The following is a 19,172-nucleotide window of genomic DNA, read 5'->3' on the forward strand; positions in this document are numbered from 1 at the left end:
TCTTCTACTAAATATTATTTTTTTAAAACACTACTACATATACATATGTAATCTTTATTTTTAAAAATTATTAAACATGTTTTAAATAGTTGTAGTACTTTCTATTTCCATTTTCATTATGTAATGATCTGATCAAAGGTGCCTTTGGTCCAATATCTACCTGAAATTACTATTAAAGCAATGGATTAATTAATTGTAAAAATTGTTTCTGTGAGTTCCATTTTCAGTAACAGTATGTTCTCCGATGCCTTCTATGATTTTAAAATAACTGGGGCATATTTTTTTACTTATCAGAAGATAATCAGGTTTATAGTCAGCATCAGCTCACAATAAAGACACTTATACCATTTACTTTTCCCTTTTTAATCTCCCAGCAGAAAACTACTTGAAATTTTGTGTTCCATGCTATATACTATAATGCATAGTTAATAAAAGTCTTAATTTATTTCTTAATACAAATATGAAAACAATAAAAAATATAGTTGATTTCAAATAAAGATTTATCTTTAAATTTTTTATTATTTTTAAAGTCAGAGATCAGGTTAAACATGATGCTTAGGCAAATTCAATCTTAAGAACTTACTAAATTATCTAGTGCCCTATGGAAGCAAAGTAGACCTAATTCCTCTCTCTCTCAACAAACCTATTATACACTAGGGATACTTGGAAACAAGTAAAGAAACTGGAAGCACGGGAAGCTGGGCTATTCAAAGAAAGCATCAACTCACTATTTGTACCACTTTGTAGGTATACAATGTATCACCAAGTGGACTGTTTGTCTGAAACAGTCTAAAAGTTCTAGCCAGATCAATATAGACAGGAAAGTATTTTAAGGAAGAATGAAAATTTCAATAAATTCTAGCCAAATAATTTTCTGGACATTTAAGGGAAAGAATGTTGCTATTGCACAACAATACAACAATAAAGTTCCAGAGGTGTTTGTGAAGTGCCCATGAGTGATAATATTATAGAGAGGACAACAACTAGGAAGCAGGGTCTCAGAGAGGAGTATACATTATCAAATGATTTTTGCTGTTGTTGTTCAAGAAACAAATTAGAATTTAGTTTTCCTAGGCTTACTACCAGAATCAAGATATCTAAGAGTAACCATATTGAATCTGTTAAAAACAAAAGAAGTATACTAAGTGAAAGATAGTAATGGAAGAAGTAACCAAATATCTATAGACTGATCCTTTTCAAAAGTGCAGAGAAGTTCATTCTTTTTTTATTAAGGTTGTCACTATCTCAGTCTCTAGCCTGTGTGCCATGCTCTGTATTTAAATCTCTTATGCCCACATCCTTCACTTATCAACTACACAACAGTATCTTTGGGGTAAATTCAATTTACTTTCATGCTCTATGGGAAAATACAGTTACATTTGGTCATTTTACTTCTGCCATAATTACTTATTTTCTTTTTCCTAGGTATTTCAAACAAAATCAAAGAAGAACTAGTGTGGCTACTAGAAGAGCCTACTTCTTCAGCCACAGGAGCAGACACAATAGCAGTGCACTAGTTTGAATGATTTCTTCTCATTCATAATATGCAGGACACAGCATGGCATACCTGTTGGTAACCGTCTTTATTTACAAGTGAAATTTTTTTTTTCTCATCTATTATTCTTACTTTCTTTTCATTTTTTATTCAGAATAATAAATTTTAGCTGATAAGAGATCCTTGGCAAAACCAGCTGGTATTCCATGGTAAACAATCGCTAATACCCTCTTTATTGTTTCATTTAATAAATTACTACTTTCCTTCCCTGAGTATTGAGATCAGGTTCCAAATATGTTCTTTCAAATATTCTGTAGAGTATACCAAATGCCTTCCCTACAAATCTCTAGTACAATAAACCAAAGGAATGAACTGAACTGCTATTAAATTAATGGACCCCTTTAGAAAGCAGGATGATATATGACCTAGCACAAGGCAAGGCCTGGGCCAAGTAGTGGGAGTGGGTGGGTAGGGGAACAGAGGTGGGGGGAGGGGTATGGGAANAATAATCTAAAAGTGAGAGTTGCAGCTCCAAAAAAAAAAAAAAAAAAAAAAAAAAAAAAAAAAAAAAAAAAAAAAAAAAAAAAAAAAATGACCATTTAGAATAATTCAGAGGAAACAGCCAGAAATTGACCTGATTGAAATACCCTGGTGGATATTTGCTTGTTTTAATTGCCTCATTTGTATGCTAAAACCTGAAAGTGGGGCCATAATTTAAAGCCAAGTAGATGCATTTAGAGAATGCTAACTTAGACCTGCAAAATAATGTATGATATAGTGATGATGGTGTATTGCACTGGCTTGGTTGTGATGTAGAATGAGGTCAGTACCAAGTGTGAACTCCTTGGTAGTGAGCAGTGCTCAAGAAAGCTAGTGAATATGCCAACCAGAAAATCAAATACAATGTGAACTTACTCTTTTGTTTCTTTATAAAAGGTTTATAGTTGTTTATGACCTACTCATAAGTTTGGTATTGGGATAGAAATTACATTCTTCTTCTCTCTGTTATAAAGGTTTAAAAATAACTGAGTTTCCTTATTGATATTTTACCTAAATGTTCTTTGAGTTTTAACTCTTTTTAAGAATGAACTGAAATTGTGGTGATAAAAACCAGAAATTTATGGCTGAACATGGTTTTGAGCTTAAGAGATATTTGAGGGCTTACCCCTAATGAATACCAATATGTGAAAAATTTGTATGTTTTTCAAAAGCTGAAAATGTAACTGAGAGTACTTGCTTAGCATGTTGCATAAGGCTCTGGGTTCAATCCCTAGGACTATTACNATGCATTTGTATGTCTATCCTTTCAAAGAGTATGTCTTTTCTTAGAAAGGATAGTGATAGTTTCCATCAGTGTTTTAGGGAGAATCCTTTCTCTTAGTACTGGAGATATGAATGTAAAACTGTGTTGAATTTCTTAGAAAGTTTATTTTCAATAAATTAATAACATTGTAAAAAAAAAAAAAAAAAGAAAGCAGGATGATTTCTAAAATGAGCACTTTTAAAATTGTTTCTTGAAAAGTTGGATAATTTTTTTCTCTTGGGAAAAATCAGAAAAATCTGAACAATATTTTCACAATATACCCAGAATTGGAGTACACTGACTTCTATTTTTGAAATTAATAAAAATGTGTAAAATGGGAGAGAAAGGTTATTAAGATGCTTCTTTCATTTCCTTTATGAACATGCCTTATTTTATAAATAATGCAAAAAGAGCTTATATAGTTTGTTATTAAATTCCTTCTAAACATTAAGTAAGCTTAGTTTGACAAAGAACAGAAATGCTTCTAAATGTCTAGAGCTAAGGGGCTTGACCAACTTAAATACCCAAAGAGCAGTCAATTATTTGTATGTTGAAAGGTTGTTTAAAATCTTTGTTCAATGTTAATCTAATATATAGTTGACTTGTACCTCCCAATAGATTTGTCCCAGTTTTATTATCATCTTTAAAAATTCTGTGATCTTAAGGGAATAATATAACAGAGATGAGAGCAACTTAGAAAAATAAATCAGTTATGAAAAGACTTCAAATACTCACATACACATTAGCCTTTTTCCTGCAGACTGGCTCGAGGCTACAGAACACTAAATTTATGTAAATTCAACTTTATAAAAATTGTTTCATAACTTACATATTACAAATTTCTTTTGAGAAACTATAATACTGTAAGTTTGAAAATGTTTTCATGAGAAGGATGAGTCAGTCAACAGAGTTCTTCATATAATTTTTGTGCAAAAACAAGTTGAAATAAAGACAAGAGATAGCAGTTCTATGATCTTTTACCCTAGAAAGATACAGTCTATGTATTCTAGATGTGAATACAACCAATAAAGGCATAGATTTGCTTGACATGCTGTTTTTATTAGTTAATGGATTTTATAGAGGATATTAGCAGCCCAAATGTTATAACTTCATATAATTTTAGGCCATAGAGATAGATATGCATATGGATATGTATATATAGATATAGATATAAATGTAAGAATAGATATGTATTTGTATTTCTACATATGTATATTGTATTCAACATAAAAATATATATTATATTACATATTGCATTATATATATATATATATATATATATATATATATATATATATATCCTCTTGTCTTTGGCTGTCTCTCAGAGGTTATAGGACCATATTGCTATGTACTCCCCATATTTAGAACAAAATATTCAATAGATTTGGCTGTCTATACCATGAAAACTTCCTTGGAGTCTAGCTTTTATAGTACCAGAATTTACTATGCAAGCTGTCAAAAAAGGGATGTAATGAATAGTCCTACCTGTATGAACCACAATAATGACCAGGGTGGCAATATATCCCAAAAGGTACAGTAGTGCTATACATATGTTGATGGTAACCAACACAATTGTCTAATTAGACTTATGGCCTAACAACAGTAGGAAAATCAAACCTCATACTAGAATCTAGAAAACCACCTAGAGTTAGAGGGGTAATGGATCCCACTAGCACTTACACACCACCTTGCTAAAGCAGCAGAATTCCTTAGTGCACTCTAAAGCATATCTTTATACCCACAGAAAAGTGTAGCCCTTATCCCTCATTAAAGAAGAACATTACAGAAAACCATCAGTTGGAGTTTTCTGTATCACAGATACAGACTTCTGATATAACAGAAACAAACAACTTTTGCATCTAAGGCTTAATAAACCCAAGGAAGAGGGAACAGAAAGAATATATGAGTCAGAGGAGTAGAGACAGTTGTGATTTTATCTCCTAGAAATCGAAGAGATGCTACACTGTGACACTCCAACAATGTGACTAACTCTGTAAGACCTGAACACAGACACACATCAGCATGGAAAGTAAAAATCTCACTGGGTCTCTACCCTAGAAAAGGATTGCACACAATTTAAGACTGCTGAGTAAATTCGGCTCACAAGGATGAGCCCCCTTATTGGTTTTCCAGTACAAAGTGGTCAGCCCTGAAAACATATGCATGCAAGCAACAAAAACAGACTCACAACAACAAAAGCAGACTCACAACAACAAAAGCAGACTCACAACAACAAAAGCAGACTCACAAGGTCATGCGTATATGTGTAACAACAATAGCCAGGGGCCAGAGAGCGACTGCAGAGGCATGGAAAGAGGTGGCAGGAGAGAACATTGCTGAGCTTCAAGGGAGGAAAGAGAATATGGAGGAGATGTAATTATATTTTAATTTCAAAATATTAAAGCTGAGGGTGGTAACACATGCTTTTAATCCCAGTACTTGAGAGGCAAAGGTAGGCAGATTTCTGAGTTTGAGGCCAACCAGGTTTACAAAATGAGTTCAGGATAGCCAGGGCTACACAGAGAAACCATGTCTTGGAAAACAACTAAAACAGCAACAACAAAAGAAACTTCAAATGAATGAAATGGCTAGAATAAAATGGAAATTCAACAAAAACAGAATATGTAGGTATATATGTGTGTTTGCATATTTAAATTCAAAGGCAAACATACAGAGACAGATTTCAGTAGTGGTAGTGTTTCAGATGCTGCAAGTAAGTAGTCTACTGTCAGAATAAAGGAGTAAGCATGCAACTAGAGACCAGCTAAGGACTAAGTCTTAACTACAAGAGAATCTTTCAACTCAAAGATATTATTTATAGAAACTGCTGATGTGCTAACAGTCCAACACTAAGGACAGTGACAGACAAGGCTACTTTATGACAACTGTAATCTTTCCCATGGACCTCTGCCATGAAAAAGAATTTGAAGCTTAGATAACAATATATGTGTTTTTATTTACCATAATAATAATATAAAAGTCAGTAGCACTTAATAACAAAGCCATGAAAGAAAGTGACAACCATGAGTTGATATAAAAGTGATCAATACTAGCTGGGCAGTGGTGGCACATGCCTTTAATCCCAGCACTTGGGAGGCAGAGGCAGGTGGATTTCTGAGTTCGAGGCCAGTCCGGTCTACAGAGTGAGTTCCAGGACAGCCAGGGCTATACAGAGAAACCCTGTCTCGAAATCCCCCCCCCCCAAAAAAAGGGGGGGGGGATCAATACTGGTGACAGGCACTTGTCACATAGAAAGCAGTCTTACCAGCATTAAAAATAGTCTATGTCAGCTTAGTTACCCTGACGTGCATATGTTCAGACTCCCTCAAAAAGTGAGGCCTATTTGGATTAATCACCATTTCTCCTAAGCATCTAAGACATAACAAAAACCATACAGGTACTAGAAATGGACATTAAAAGTTGCTTAATGTCTTTATATATCATCTTTAAGTTAATAAAAGGTTAACCAAACACATGATATGTCAGATACCAAATGAATACAGTTATGTGAGAAAACTAAATTTGTAATCATATAATTTCAGTAGAACAAATAATGAGTAATAAAGCCAAGTTGTTTCAGTACAGTAGATACAAACTCACAAGTGTAGCTTCTTTGAAGCTGCAAAGCAATTAATAATAAGTAGTAAAATGTATTTATGTCTGTGACAGCACCACAGAGTAATCTTCAGTCAACAAATTAAGTTACATAAAACTAAATGATGGTTTATTTCTCAGCTGCTGGTGAAATGAGCCAATAAAATATGATTAGGTTATACTAAAGGAAGGTTTATCAGGAAGCTGCAGTGGGCCTGGTGAGTTCACTGGGCCCATGGACCAAGGCCAGGGACATTGCCATAAGGAAAGGGGTTGGGGTTAGGAGAGGGAGAGAGAAAGAGGGAAAGGGGCCTAGGCACAGATGCAGGGATGGAGGAAGGGAGGGGAAAAGAAGAGGAGAGGGGAGAGGGGAGATGGGAGGAGAGAGGGTGAGGGGGAAGGGAGAGGGAGATGGAGGGGGGAGAGGGAGAGGGAGACCCCATGTCTGGATTATATAGGGAGGCACCTCTGGGGGAAGGGTAGCCCAGCCCCTGGGCTGGAAAGTTCAAGGTTGGGGCCAGAGTATGCCAGGTAGGGACAGAGGGATGCTGGGAGAATCTGGAGGCCAGATCTGCTTTGATATGTAAAATAGCATCTCATTCCCTTGTCTGAAGTCTAAAACCAAGCATTAAAGATTAAAAGAAGTATAAGAAATTATTGATTGTCTTGGTAAGTACTAATATAATTAACTTATTCTTGCGCATATTTTTAAAATCTTTTTTGAAGTGTGACAAGGTATTTGACTTTTCTTTCAAAGATACAGTAATTAAATTTCTAATCCAAAATAAAGGGTAGTTTGGATACACCACCATAATAGATATCCAACATAAATGGTGGTGCTCTCAGTCATTCTTAATGTTAATGTGAAATTTGAACATTTCTTACAGTATTCTAGGTAAAATGATGCTGAAATCCATGCAGTCTCAAAGAACAGCAGGATGCTCACCTTATTACAAAATTGTGGCTGTCAATCTCCTTTCCACATCCACTGTCTAGTAGAATGCCGGAATTTCCAACAACCGCACAGGTCTTAAACCTGCGGTTTTTCATTGGTGAAACTTCAGGCAGAAGGCTATGCAGATCATGAGAAATATTTAGTGTCCGGCGTCTATCCAGCACATAGTGTATGACATCACCAGGCTTAAAACTGCTCTTGACCACAGATACGTCGCGTTCTGCATCTAAGAAACGGAGAATGTTCTTCCTGTATTTGGAATACAAGCAAAGCTTTAGATTAAGGGCTGAGTGTTTAAGAACCGACATCCTCATTTCTACTACAGTATATGCTATATAAACAGGCAACTACTGCTCTTAAACTGTCAGTTGATAAATAAATCAAGTAAATGCTATAGAAGATATATTTTTGTTAAATCCTGTGTGAGCCTAGAATAATTTCATAGATAGATATAGTATATACATCTATTGCTAAAGTGAAGAAATCATTCCATTTGTGAAAATATACTTAAGAAAGATTTCACTAGGTAAAATACTATTCATAGGGCTGGCATTTGTACAACTAGACCCTTGCCTAGTGGTCTCAATTTTCTAGTCACTGCTTTTATTTAATATTGTACAATGAAGTGAATAGTATTAACTTGAAATTATTTTGAATTAGACCATTGAGAGAAATTTAATTATTGTGAATCCTTCCAAAATACATTTATCCAAATGGTGCATTAAATATGCCTGTAAGTTTCCATTCATGCTTACAAGTCCAAGATGTAAGATGGACTCAGTACAAGATACCCTGTTTAGACAGATCATCAATTGTATGTATGAGAGATATTTAAGGATTCTTCTTGGTTTTTGTTACCTCCTTCTTTGCCTTTAAACATTCACTTGTGTTGTTGTTGTTGTTGTTTGGGTGGTTTGTTTGTGTTTGTCTGTGGGCCTGCCATAATCAGTTAGAACTTTTCTACATTTTTAAACAAGTCTAGTCATTTGTGTTGTTGGGTTGATCTTTTTAAATTGGATGTGAATGCTCTTGTGTGTGAATGTATGAAAGGAACAGAATTCTAACTCATCTCATCACTGCACTTTACATTAATCTTTTACTAAAATTTAACTCTTCCTATATCTTTTGTACATATTAATCATAAGCTATAAGGTGCTGAACAAATATAAATATGTGCATATTCTAAATAGGTGACAGACTATGGGAAAATCGTCATAACTGTGTGGAGTTCAGGAGAAATGTGGCATTAGAGAAAATGCACCCGATAATGTGGTTTGTCTTTTAAACTTTGAAAGCTTAATATTGTACATAATAAATTGACTGGTCATGGAAAACTGGTTTAAAAGTATTTAACCGTTGTTTTTTGAAGGTGCTAAAATAGGAGAATCAGACATGAAGTAGCCAGGTGGCAGGGAGTGAGGAAATAAATCTGTGTCTTGACAAGCTCTGTGATCCAAACTGTGAGGCTATGCAATTTGTAGCTATCATCTTTCCCTGCACCCTGCTTGGTAAGAAATGTGAATATAAATTATAGCTGTCCAAACAAAAGTGATAAATTATCTTTCCATGTACAATGAGAGATTTAGCTGATCCCAAGGGCTATCTGTTATTGAATTATGGGATGGAGGGTTGATTTAGTATGGTTTTAAAATACTAAAAAGAAGTCTGTGTTCAGGAGAAATCTTTGGAAGGATCCATTCATGCTTGTAACTAATACACCAAGATCAAGTAGCTTTTGAGGAAATAATATTGACAAAAACTTAGGATATGGCCTACAAGAGTCCAAGATGATTTAATTCCAAAGCTACCAATCACAAAGCAGCAAGAAGCAATCTGAAAAATTCTGAAGCAGAGGCTGGAAAGACAGATGTTATTTACCAATGTGCTCTTAAGTAAAGCTTCCAGCTTCACAGGGATAAAAGTCAGTTCCTGAGAGTAATATGTAAGATAAAAGAGACATATTTTCCTTTTGTGCTAATATGGTGTATGCTCTATGACACTGAGTAAGTTTCACTACTAAGAACAAAACATTGCAAGAATCTAGTCATTCTCCACAAACAGTAACATCTACTATCAAAGTGGCACCATAGTCTTCCATACTCATTAATTAACTACCGTTTAATTGCCTGGGGGGGGGGGAATGAGAAGAGCTTGACACCTATATTTTAACACTTTTTGTTTGCTGTGAAGATGACAAGGTTGTCTTGAAGATAAAGACTGCACGGATGTGGTTAAATCATCGAAGAGGGTGATGTGACCATTTCCCTTTGAACAAAACTGAAATGGGTTGTCACAGATGCATTTAAAGATTGTGCTCAAAAGCAGTAGCATATTTGGCAGCTTGAAATGAATAGATTGGAGCTGTAGGTATTAAAGAAGGTTCTGTAGCTTAGAAATCCAAAAGTGAAACTCCTTTCACGGCATCAAAACTTTGCACTTGCTGGTTTGTGAACTGGCAAGAGGGACTTTCCTACAGAAGTGTCTTTTTCTTGGTAATAGATACTTAGAAGCCAAATCATTTCAAAATGTGATGCACACGTAAGCAGAACACCAGTGCTTTACACACCCTTAGGGGGGAAGTCTGAATGGTGCTTCTAAAGTTAAACAAAATATTAAAGTATGTAGGCTTACTAACTTTCGGGAGAAAATAGTCAATGAGCTAAAGTTAAGCACATATGCCAATGTTACAAATCCTCCTAATTCTGAGTGATAGGTTTAGCAGTAATTTATTACAAAGCATCAGTCAAAAAAAAATTTAACAAAGTACCTTTTAAAGCAATGAAAATCCAAATGTTCTAAACTAATGAAAATTAAAAATTAAAAAAAGCTTGTTGATAAAATTTAAAACATATTTAATGTAGAATGTGCAATTTTAACCTGGAAAATTTAAAAGAAAAGGACTTTGAAGTATTTTTAATGATTATTGAATGCTTTACTCCTTAAGTTTAAAAAACATTTTATTCCCAATTTGGGGCTGAAATTTATGCATGAAAAGTTATTGAAGATAAGATTGTTGATAAAAGTGCATAAGATGTTGGTAATTACTATGAATGAACAATATTGTGAATTAGAAGTACAGCACTTCTTCTCACTTTAGAAGGATAAAATCATTTTATTAGCTTATATATGCAATGGAACATAAGAAATTCTGTGAATTTCCAAAAGACAGTCATCACTTAAACGATGAATGTATGGAGGGAGAAAAATATTACATAAATGTAATTACCTAAATACCACAGGAAACAAGAAATGCTCTTCTTAGAGTAAACTGAAAAACTTTTAGGTTTCATCAGAAAGACATGAATGGTTTCCTTTAGGACACAATATGATTTTAATTTTAACACCAGAGTGGGCAAACTTGCTTGAGAAACAAAGGGAAACTCAGCTTTACTTCCAAACTCACAGATTCTGAGTTCAGCAAAAGTGTTTATTTAGTGTTCAAGCTGTAACTTTTCAAGTTTTATCAATAGGTGGCCAAGCCAGTAACAGATATTTAAAGTCAGGGATTGTGTTTGGTATTTAAAAAGTAAAGAAAGAAAGCACAAGAGATTTCTTAGCTCTTCAGCTGTCATTTGGTCACTCTGATTTAACTTCATACCTTTTTAGTTAAGCTAACATCGACTTTACAGCAACTATTTTAAAATGAATGGTAACTGAAAAAAAATTAAAACGTTTCGTTTTCAATGAGACTAAAAATATTAGTCACAAAAAATATTTTTTTTTTCTAAAAAGCAAAGTTGGTTTTAACCAAAGGGTTTGTGGACTGTTAAACTGCCAGGAAAGATTCTATACAGAAATTGCTCAACTGAATCTTCAACCAGAACTTCCCTTTCGATACCAACCACGGCTACAACAGCAGCTGCAGGGGCCTGGAGGCTTAATTTACTACTCATTGTTTTTATTTTTGAAATGTTAAATAGAGCTAACCCACCACCACATGCCACTCTTCCTTCTCCATATATTTTGTACCAACAATCTGTGATGTAGCAACTGCAATTTCACTAAAAGTGCATTTGTCTCACCAGAGGCATTGAGTAACACATCGTATAGCAGGAACACATTTTAAGTTGAAAGTCAAGCTAGGTTGTATATATACAGACATACATATCGGAATGCAAGTAGTTTCAATTTATTAGAATAGAGGAGAGGATCAGTGTGTCTAAATTTGATGGTGAAAAATAACATATTNATTGACAATAACACAGCTCACTGAGAGAAAAGGAAACAACTTTGACATTTCTGTGTGCTTTATTGTGCCTACGAAATGAAAGAAAAATCCTTACATGACTTTTCCTAAATGAAGTCTTTTTATAACTTAGTGAGTTGGGGCTTAGAAAAAGGTTATGAGAAAGATATTGTAATCTGAAAAAGAAAAAATCCTAAGCAATCCCATCACATGAAAACTAAAATTATTCCCAAACATGTGAGGAACACTGGTTTTTGTTTGTTTGTTTGTTTGTTTGTTTTTGGTTTTGTTTTTTGTTTTTTGTTTTTGGGGGGTTTTGCTTTTGTTTTTCGAGACAGGGTTTCTCTAGGTAACCCTGGCTGTCCTGGAACTCACTTTGTAGACCAGGCTGGCCTTGAACTCAGAAATTCGCCTGCCTCTGCCTCCCAAGTGCTTGGATTAAAGGCATGCACCACCATGCTGGGCTTACTGTTTTTTTGTTTGTTTGTTTGTTTGTTTGTTTTTTGTTTTTGTTTTGTTTTTTTAACTTCACCTATTTCATACTTGGCTATGAATTTGGTAAAACTGGATGATCAAAATTTATTTTTATTTTTAATGCAAAAATATACCATGTACTTCATAAAGAAGCACTCTATATTTATTACTAAAATATGATCTTTCACAACTTGCTCTATTAAAGGGTGGGCACTTTAAAATAAAGCAGTAAAGGGGACTGTTTGCCCCTGCTAAATATGCTCCTTCAGCTACAAGTAACATTATTGTCACTTGCTGAACACAGTAGGTAAAAGATGGTGTAAGATTGTATGTGCCATTTTCCATGAAAGAAATGTATAAATGGAACAGCATGTTTTTTTTAACATGAAACACATATAAACCTGCACTTATGTTTAATTAGTAGTCTTATATGATTAAGAAATATTGTACTAAGAATCAAAATATTTCACTAATTATTGGCTAGACTGTTTGGAGGAGGAAAGCCGAGATCATATGTCTCTATACCCTTATTTGGCATTGTATTTTTTAGGGTTTTGTTAATATATGAAAACTGAGAAAATAAAGAACCAAAATACAGAAAATAGGTTGAGACAGATGGTAGACAGAAGCTGACAACGTTCACAGATTTAGTCACAAGTAATGAAACTTAAATGTGTCATCTCTTAAAAACATAATATTAACAAAATCTTCACAATACAATGAAGCCATTAAGAACAAGGTAATAATATTGATTGAGAATATGCCTATAAAGTGCTTTAATTCCTTAAACTTTGTGGATACTTCAAAGTACAATGAATTCAAACCATCTGAGACCATTCACCACCATACAATTGTTTACTAACTTACCACTGATGTGTTTATCAAAGTTGCAGACCAACCAGCAGAAGGACTAAAGAGTACAAACAAAATTCACAACCAATAATAGAACGAAATGACCTACACAACTATTACACATGTTAATGCAAATTAACAGATCATTTACTAGAAATATCATCAGAACATTATAAATATAATGGTAATTTAAAAATAAACAAGACTCTAAGGCAGGATTCAACTATTTAAAACAAAAAATAAAAAAAAAAAAATTCAATGTAGAATTTTGAAAAACCTGAACATGACCCAGCCACCCTCTCACAGACATGCTTGCCAACCACAGACTTGTGAATCCTGAGCCTAACAACAAGATATTTTCATACCCTCAATCTTTTATTACAGGTGTCAAACTGATTAATACTCAGTAGTCACTGCTGCCAGAGGCAATTGTAATTTTTATGAACTGTTTGCACATTGCACAATAATGAACTTACAAATTATTCTTTCCTTGCAAATGACACCTTTGTATATATTATTCAATATTTGTTCACTGTTGTATTGTTTACCTCTTAGCCTGTGAAGAGGAACAATACAAACATAGCGGGTACTAACATTTCATTCATAGTAGCAGCTCTTAGCTGAAACAGCTCACCTCACAACTACAATTGCAGCCTTCATTAGTTTGTAAAGTTCCATCAGATGAAGCACTACAGTCGGTTTGTATTTAATGTGTTTAGACTGGATACCTTACTATAAAGCTAACTGCAAATGTAATGTTCCATGAATACATATATTATTCATATTTGAAAAGATATTAGGAATGCATGGACTGATATATTAATTATGAAGGAGTACTATTCAATTAATAAACTCTGAAAATTTTCACATCCATAACACATTTTAAGCTTGGCTAGACATGCTAAGCAAAGTATTGTAATTTTGTTCTGTATGTCCTTTACCCCATCCATGCAACCTCACCTTCCGTGACTCTTTTCTTGCCTGACCACTTTTTCTTTTAAGTTGTAATTGTAAAGATATGGGAGCCAGAGAGATAGAGAGATGATATAGGAATCAAGTGAGGGCAAAAACACCAGGCTGCGACATAAATGAGACCCTCACTTCTCCATCAGTCAGATACCATCAACAACATTTCTATGTTATTATCTCACTAATGAGATATTTATATATTTAGTATTTCATCAACACTAAAGAAAGCAATGATTTTGTATATAAGACATATGTTCTCCCAAGCTTCTCAAGTTCTGAATTACGAAAATAATCTAATTTAAGCCTACCAACCAAACCAGAGATGGAATGAAAGTGTAAGGAAAATCAGATTCTTTCCCTCTCTATATTTGGGAATGTATAGCTCATTTTCTCCTTTATTATAGAATTGAGATAGAAGTGAGTGCTGCAATGGATCTGAGGAGTCATTGGGTTTATTTCATTTTAGCTTAAAATGTCTGTGTGGAAAAGACCAAACCAGAACTGTAGCAAGCTTATTTTCTGATGTTTTATTCCCTTTGCCACATGAGCTTATACCAGCATAACCATTTAATAAATCAAATCAATCTACATTTAAAACACAATAGGTGTCGAGGAACCTCTGTTCTATGCAGTTAAATGTCAGATCAAATTATATCTCAATACGGAAAAGTAAGAAAATTATTCTTAAAATGAATGTTCATTCCATGCCATGGAATAAAATTATGTAAAAGGTTAGTACCTAGCTCAATATTTTGCTCTATTGATAATGGGATAGTATATTAAAAATTCCATCATCCTTGAATTAAAAAGTGACTATTCAATGACTTTGTTTTAATGGTTCCACATTCTTCCATGAGGAACATTAAATATAGCTGATCCACTTTTTCATTAAGCATTTACACTTAAGCCATAAATCAAGTGTTCAGTATACATTTGCCAAACCCAGCTTCTTTAAGGACATGATGTGATGGTTTTCAACTTATTACAGAACCTCACCTTATCTCCAGGACTAAAGAAGAATTGATTTTCCAGCCTTGTACAGAATGTTGGAAGATGGTGGAGCCAGCCTTCCGGATGATTTTATCAGAGCTGTTGACAAGTGATCTGCTCAAACACAGTTCACCATCTCTGAAAAGACAGACAGGCCAGCTGTGTGAAAATCAGAAGCGTTTTGCTTAAGTGACACCATACATGATTATATTTACATTAAGGTGTAAGCATGTGATATTATTTTCATAAGTTAGTAGAAAAGTAGACATTATTATAGTAAACCTCTACCCCCTCTTTTTTGAAAAATATTCTATCTTTCATATATACATACCTCGTGTTTTTTAAGAAAATATAACTCTCATCAAAGCTACAATACCAGCTCCCCCCACTGCTACTTAGACAATAAGAGGCAGGACGTTTGGTCAGTTACTTCCTCTACAAGCCTATAACTTTTGCTGTCAAGATTAATTTTGTTTCAAAGAAGACATATAATAGAACTGGAAATATACTTTGCTGAGGACTACTAAGAAAATCATGTGCACAGCAGATCTGCATGTGTAATTGATTTTATGGTGCATTTGCATTGTGTTCTTGGGCACTACATCAGTAAGGTCACTGTGGTCTTAACCTTGACAAACAGCAATAACATTATTTAATATGAAGGAACCATGATGGTTATAGGGTTTTCTGTATAACAAAGTAACTTTTCAAGCATCGATTAAGTGCCGATTTAAAAAGAGTTGGTTTGTAACATTGTAAAGATGAGACTCACAGGAAACAGAGAAGAAAATTCCTTCAGTTCATATGTCCATTGCCTTCGTATTGTACGAACAGTAACTGATTCTTACAGTCAGTCATCTCTAATATACCATTGACTAGTACACCGAGTGAACTGGTAATGTTAGGAGGTTGGCCCGTGTATGATGGAGAGAAACATTTTTCGTGTCATTTATAGTATGAAGACCTGTAGATCTAAGCAGTTCACTATTAAATAGATGTTTGTCTTTGTGATTTCTGGTAAAAAAAAAAAAGATTCAGATAATTACAGAAGGCAATCAACTATGACAGAGGAAGAAAACGTTTAGACTTTTCAATATCTGTACTGCTTTTAACTATTTCCTGCTAATAGCATTGCTAAAAAGTATTGTGCTTGTTTAAAACCACCAAGAATGAGTATGTGTGTGAGACCTAGTGTATTCTCTCCACCAGTAGAAACACTGCCTTTTAACAGCTGTTAGGTGATTCCAAAACTGGAGGCTAAAAGTTTGGTACTTGCTTTGCATTATTTTCTTAATATGTAATTTTAATTTGAAGTAACTCCCTGTGCAACTTATGAAATCATATGAAAGAACACTCCCTGTGAAATTTGAAACTCTACAAAATTAATATTTTTACACAGTTCTACTGATGAAAATTACACATTTGCATGTCTTTTCAAGGCTAATAATAGTCATTTTACAGAGGTCAGCTAAGGTGTTAGGAAACAGAACACATTTTGCTATGCAGTGATGGAGTTGTCAATTTTCATATTATACTTCTAATGATAATAATTGCATATGAGTAAGATTGTGGATGTGCACGGAAGTTAACCTTCGCACTTTGGTGTACACCTTTAAGCGGGCATAAATTATCATTATTTTTTATGGGAAGAGGCAAAGATCTTTCCAATCATCACTCCATTAATGACTGCCAATATCATTTTTTTCTACCATAGGTTGCTAAGGTTCAAATAATAATTTTGAGACCTAGTCTATTTTTATGGTGTTAAAATTATTCATGCAATTGATTTTTTAAAATTGATATAGAATTGTGGCACTTAATAATGAATATAATTCCTACCTGTACAATGGTCTTTATGATGATATACTTAGTCTTATGGCACCTTAAAAGGACAAATGCATATTCTGAGAACACTGGCACTTCCCTGTTTGAGCAGCTTCTATTAAATTGATGATTGGCCATAGGTCAGGCTTTTATCATTGGAAAGAACCTTGAATGGAAATGGGCACTAGTAGTCAAACTTCTCTTTTACACTCAAAGGAATCATCTAACCCTATAAGGCATACATTTTTGTTGTTCTTGCAAACTTAAGCAGTTTCCAAAGGATATTTTTGTACATGATCTTGGTTTTACTTTCTGAAGAAAGATTCCCTTCCCATGAATTCAAGGCATGAAGAATATTGCCACCCACTGTTTGCTTCTCATTCTAGTTTGGACATGACCTCCAAACAGCTGCACTGAAAACACTTTTTTTGCATAGAAATATCTACAAAACATTCAACATGCACTTTTAAAAAGGAAAGAAAAAATGACATCAAAGAAATCACTCAGCACTAAAGAATGAGATTGGATAGTGTTTCTGATCCTATGGTGTTGTGAAAATTCAACAAAGATGATATTACACAAGATCCCACTCTTAAGAATATCTGTACTTATGTTTGTTAATATCTACAATCTTTTGTTATTGTTTTCTCTTTGGTATGAGTTTCTGTCTTTGCAATAATTTATATTGTCAATTCTGAGATATGCAACAAATGTGATTAAATACACTTTTGGATATTAGGTCTCAGTATCTTAGTATTTTAGGACTTAGGACTTTGATTACTTAGCTTTGGAATGAATGTGACTAGATTAAGATTCTTCATTAATTTAAACTTTTAAAAAAACATATTGACAAAAGACTTGAATCAAACTAAGTCTGAACTCAAGCAGGGAGTAACTCAATATTTTAAAAGTATCAAACCAATGAAGATGAGATATAGTGTATGTACTGTAATTGAAAAATTAATCTTGGAATTAAAGGGCAAATGATGGGATACTGTTTTACAAACCCATCTTCTACTTTGAAACAATTTAAAAGTAAGTTGTTCTGTGCAGTTATAATCTAAGCACTGGTGTTTAGCTTTACTATCAAGCTTATACATGGCAGAATTCAAAACTGTTGATTGTCTATTAATACAATGGGAAGAGCCTTGAGGGGAAAAAAAGACATGAATAAGTATACTGAAGTCTCATTTTAGATCTGCCAAGTAAGTTTCAGGGAGTCTCACCAAAAGTGGCATCTATACATCATTTAACTTTGCCACACTTTCAAATTCTTTCCTCACTAGAAAGGTTTGCTCAAGTAGTAGTGCATGTGGGAATCTTAAAATCCATTTCCAGTATATTCTGGTGAGCATGCCAAACATGAAAAAGTAGTGAAAAGCCTGTGGGAGAAAGTAACTCAAGAACAATCCACTTAATACTACCAGTGATCCGAGGTAAATGCATTAACAATATCTGTCTATCAATAAAGTCTATCCAGAAGGAAATGGCAACTTCAGGTGGTCAGTGATTGTCACTCACACTATAGGGAGTAATCCCCTACTCTTGTTGAACACAATGCTGAGGCTCCTCCGGAAATAGAGGACAGCAACCTTTCTCAGCTACTACTTTCCTTTCTGCATACAATGGGTATTTGATGCTGAAGAGTGAGTGGTGCTCCATTGGCTGTGAGTGGGGACTCTGCTAAAGAAGTGGTTGGATAGAGAAACCACCCATCTATCTAGTGGGAAATACTCATGGTGGTGGGGACTCTGAACTCAGGGGAATGTAAGATTAAAGGACTTGGTTGGAGCTACTGCCAGCCTGTAAGGTATGCAGTGCCCCCCAAAGGCTGTAGCCTGTCTCTATCGTCTCACTTTTAAATGAAGCTTTGATCTGGCCTCCAGAGCCCCTTTACTCTTTAAGTCATTTCAAAACTGGCCTCCCAGTAAGCTTTCACAGAGAGATGGTGGGTTAGCTGATGAATCAAGTGTTCCACCAGAGGCCTTGGGGAGTTGAAAGAAATCATGTGCTCAGGTCACAAGCTCCCCCCCCCCCCAACATTTCACTCAGGTCAAAAGGGGATGAACATCCAGAGACCCCAGCTATCCTACACTGCTCTTGGTAACACTGGCCTCACCCTGTGCCTGAGTCTGGATGCCCAGAGCAGTCAGGATTTCTCCAGCACGTGGGTGAAGACTGTCTCTGCCTTGTTCAAAAAAGCTGCAGTTGCTGGGGGCTTTAATTAAAGAGGAGGAGCTTTGAACGTGAATTTTTTTGTTTGTTTGCTTGGCTGTCACAAATGAAGGCAGGCTTACTTCTTTCTGAAATGATGCACACACACACACACACACACACACACACATTTTCTCATTATCCTGCTCTGACTACTAGTTCTCGTAGAAGAAAGGGTAGACACCGGCACTGGGCACACCTCTCTTCCTGTTTTGATAACTCAAGCGCTGGCTTCAAGCCTTCTCATAGGAACTGGGAAAAAAGAACTGGCAGCTCAGTTTGCAAAGGGTGCGGAGGCACAGCTCAGTAGAGCTAA

The 19,172-nt window shown here is 34.7% G+C and overlaps 1 protein-coding gene across 1 annotated transcript in view; it reads right to left on the reverse strand.

Annotated features, from left to right (window-relative positions):
• St8sia4 (ST8 alpha-N-acetyl-neuraminide alpha-2,8-sialyltransferase 4) overlaps positions 1–19,172 on the reverse strand; it is an 82,314-nt gene that overhangs the window by 60,855 nt on the left and 2,287 nt on the right. The window contains exons 2-3 of the mRNA XM_021198500.2: positions 14,825–14,956; positions 7,339–7,596 (exon numbers count right to left, since the gene is read on the reverse strand). Coding sequence (XP_021054159.1) covers positions 7,339–7,596; positions 14,825–14,956 — 390 coding nt within the window. The remainder of the gene's footprint in view (positions 1–7,338; positions 7,597–14,824; positions 14,957–19,172) is intronic.

Source organism: Mus pahari, chromosome 5 (assembly GCF_900095145.1).
Source record: "Mus pahari chromosome 5, PAHARI_EIJ_v1.1, whole genome shotgun sequence".
In the NCBI taxonomy this organism is placed as follows: Eukaryota; Metazoa; Chordata; class Mammalia; order Rodentia; family Muridae; genus Mus; species Mus pahari.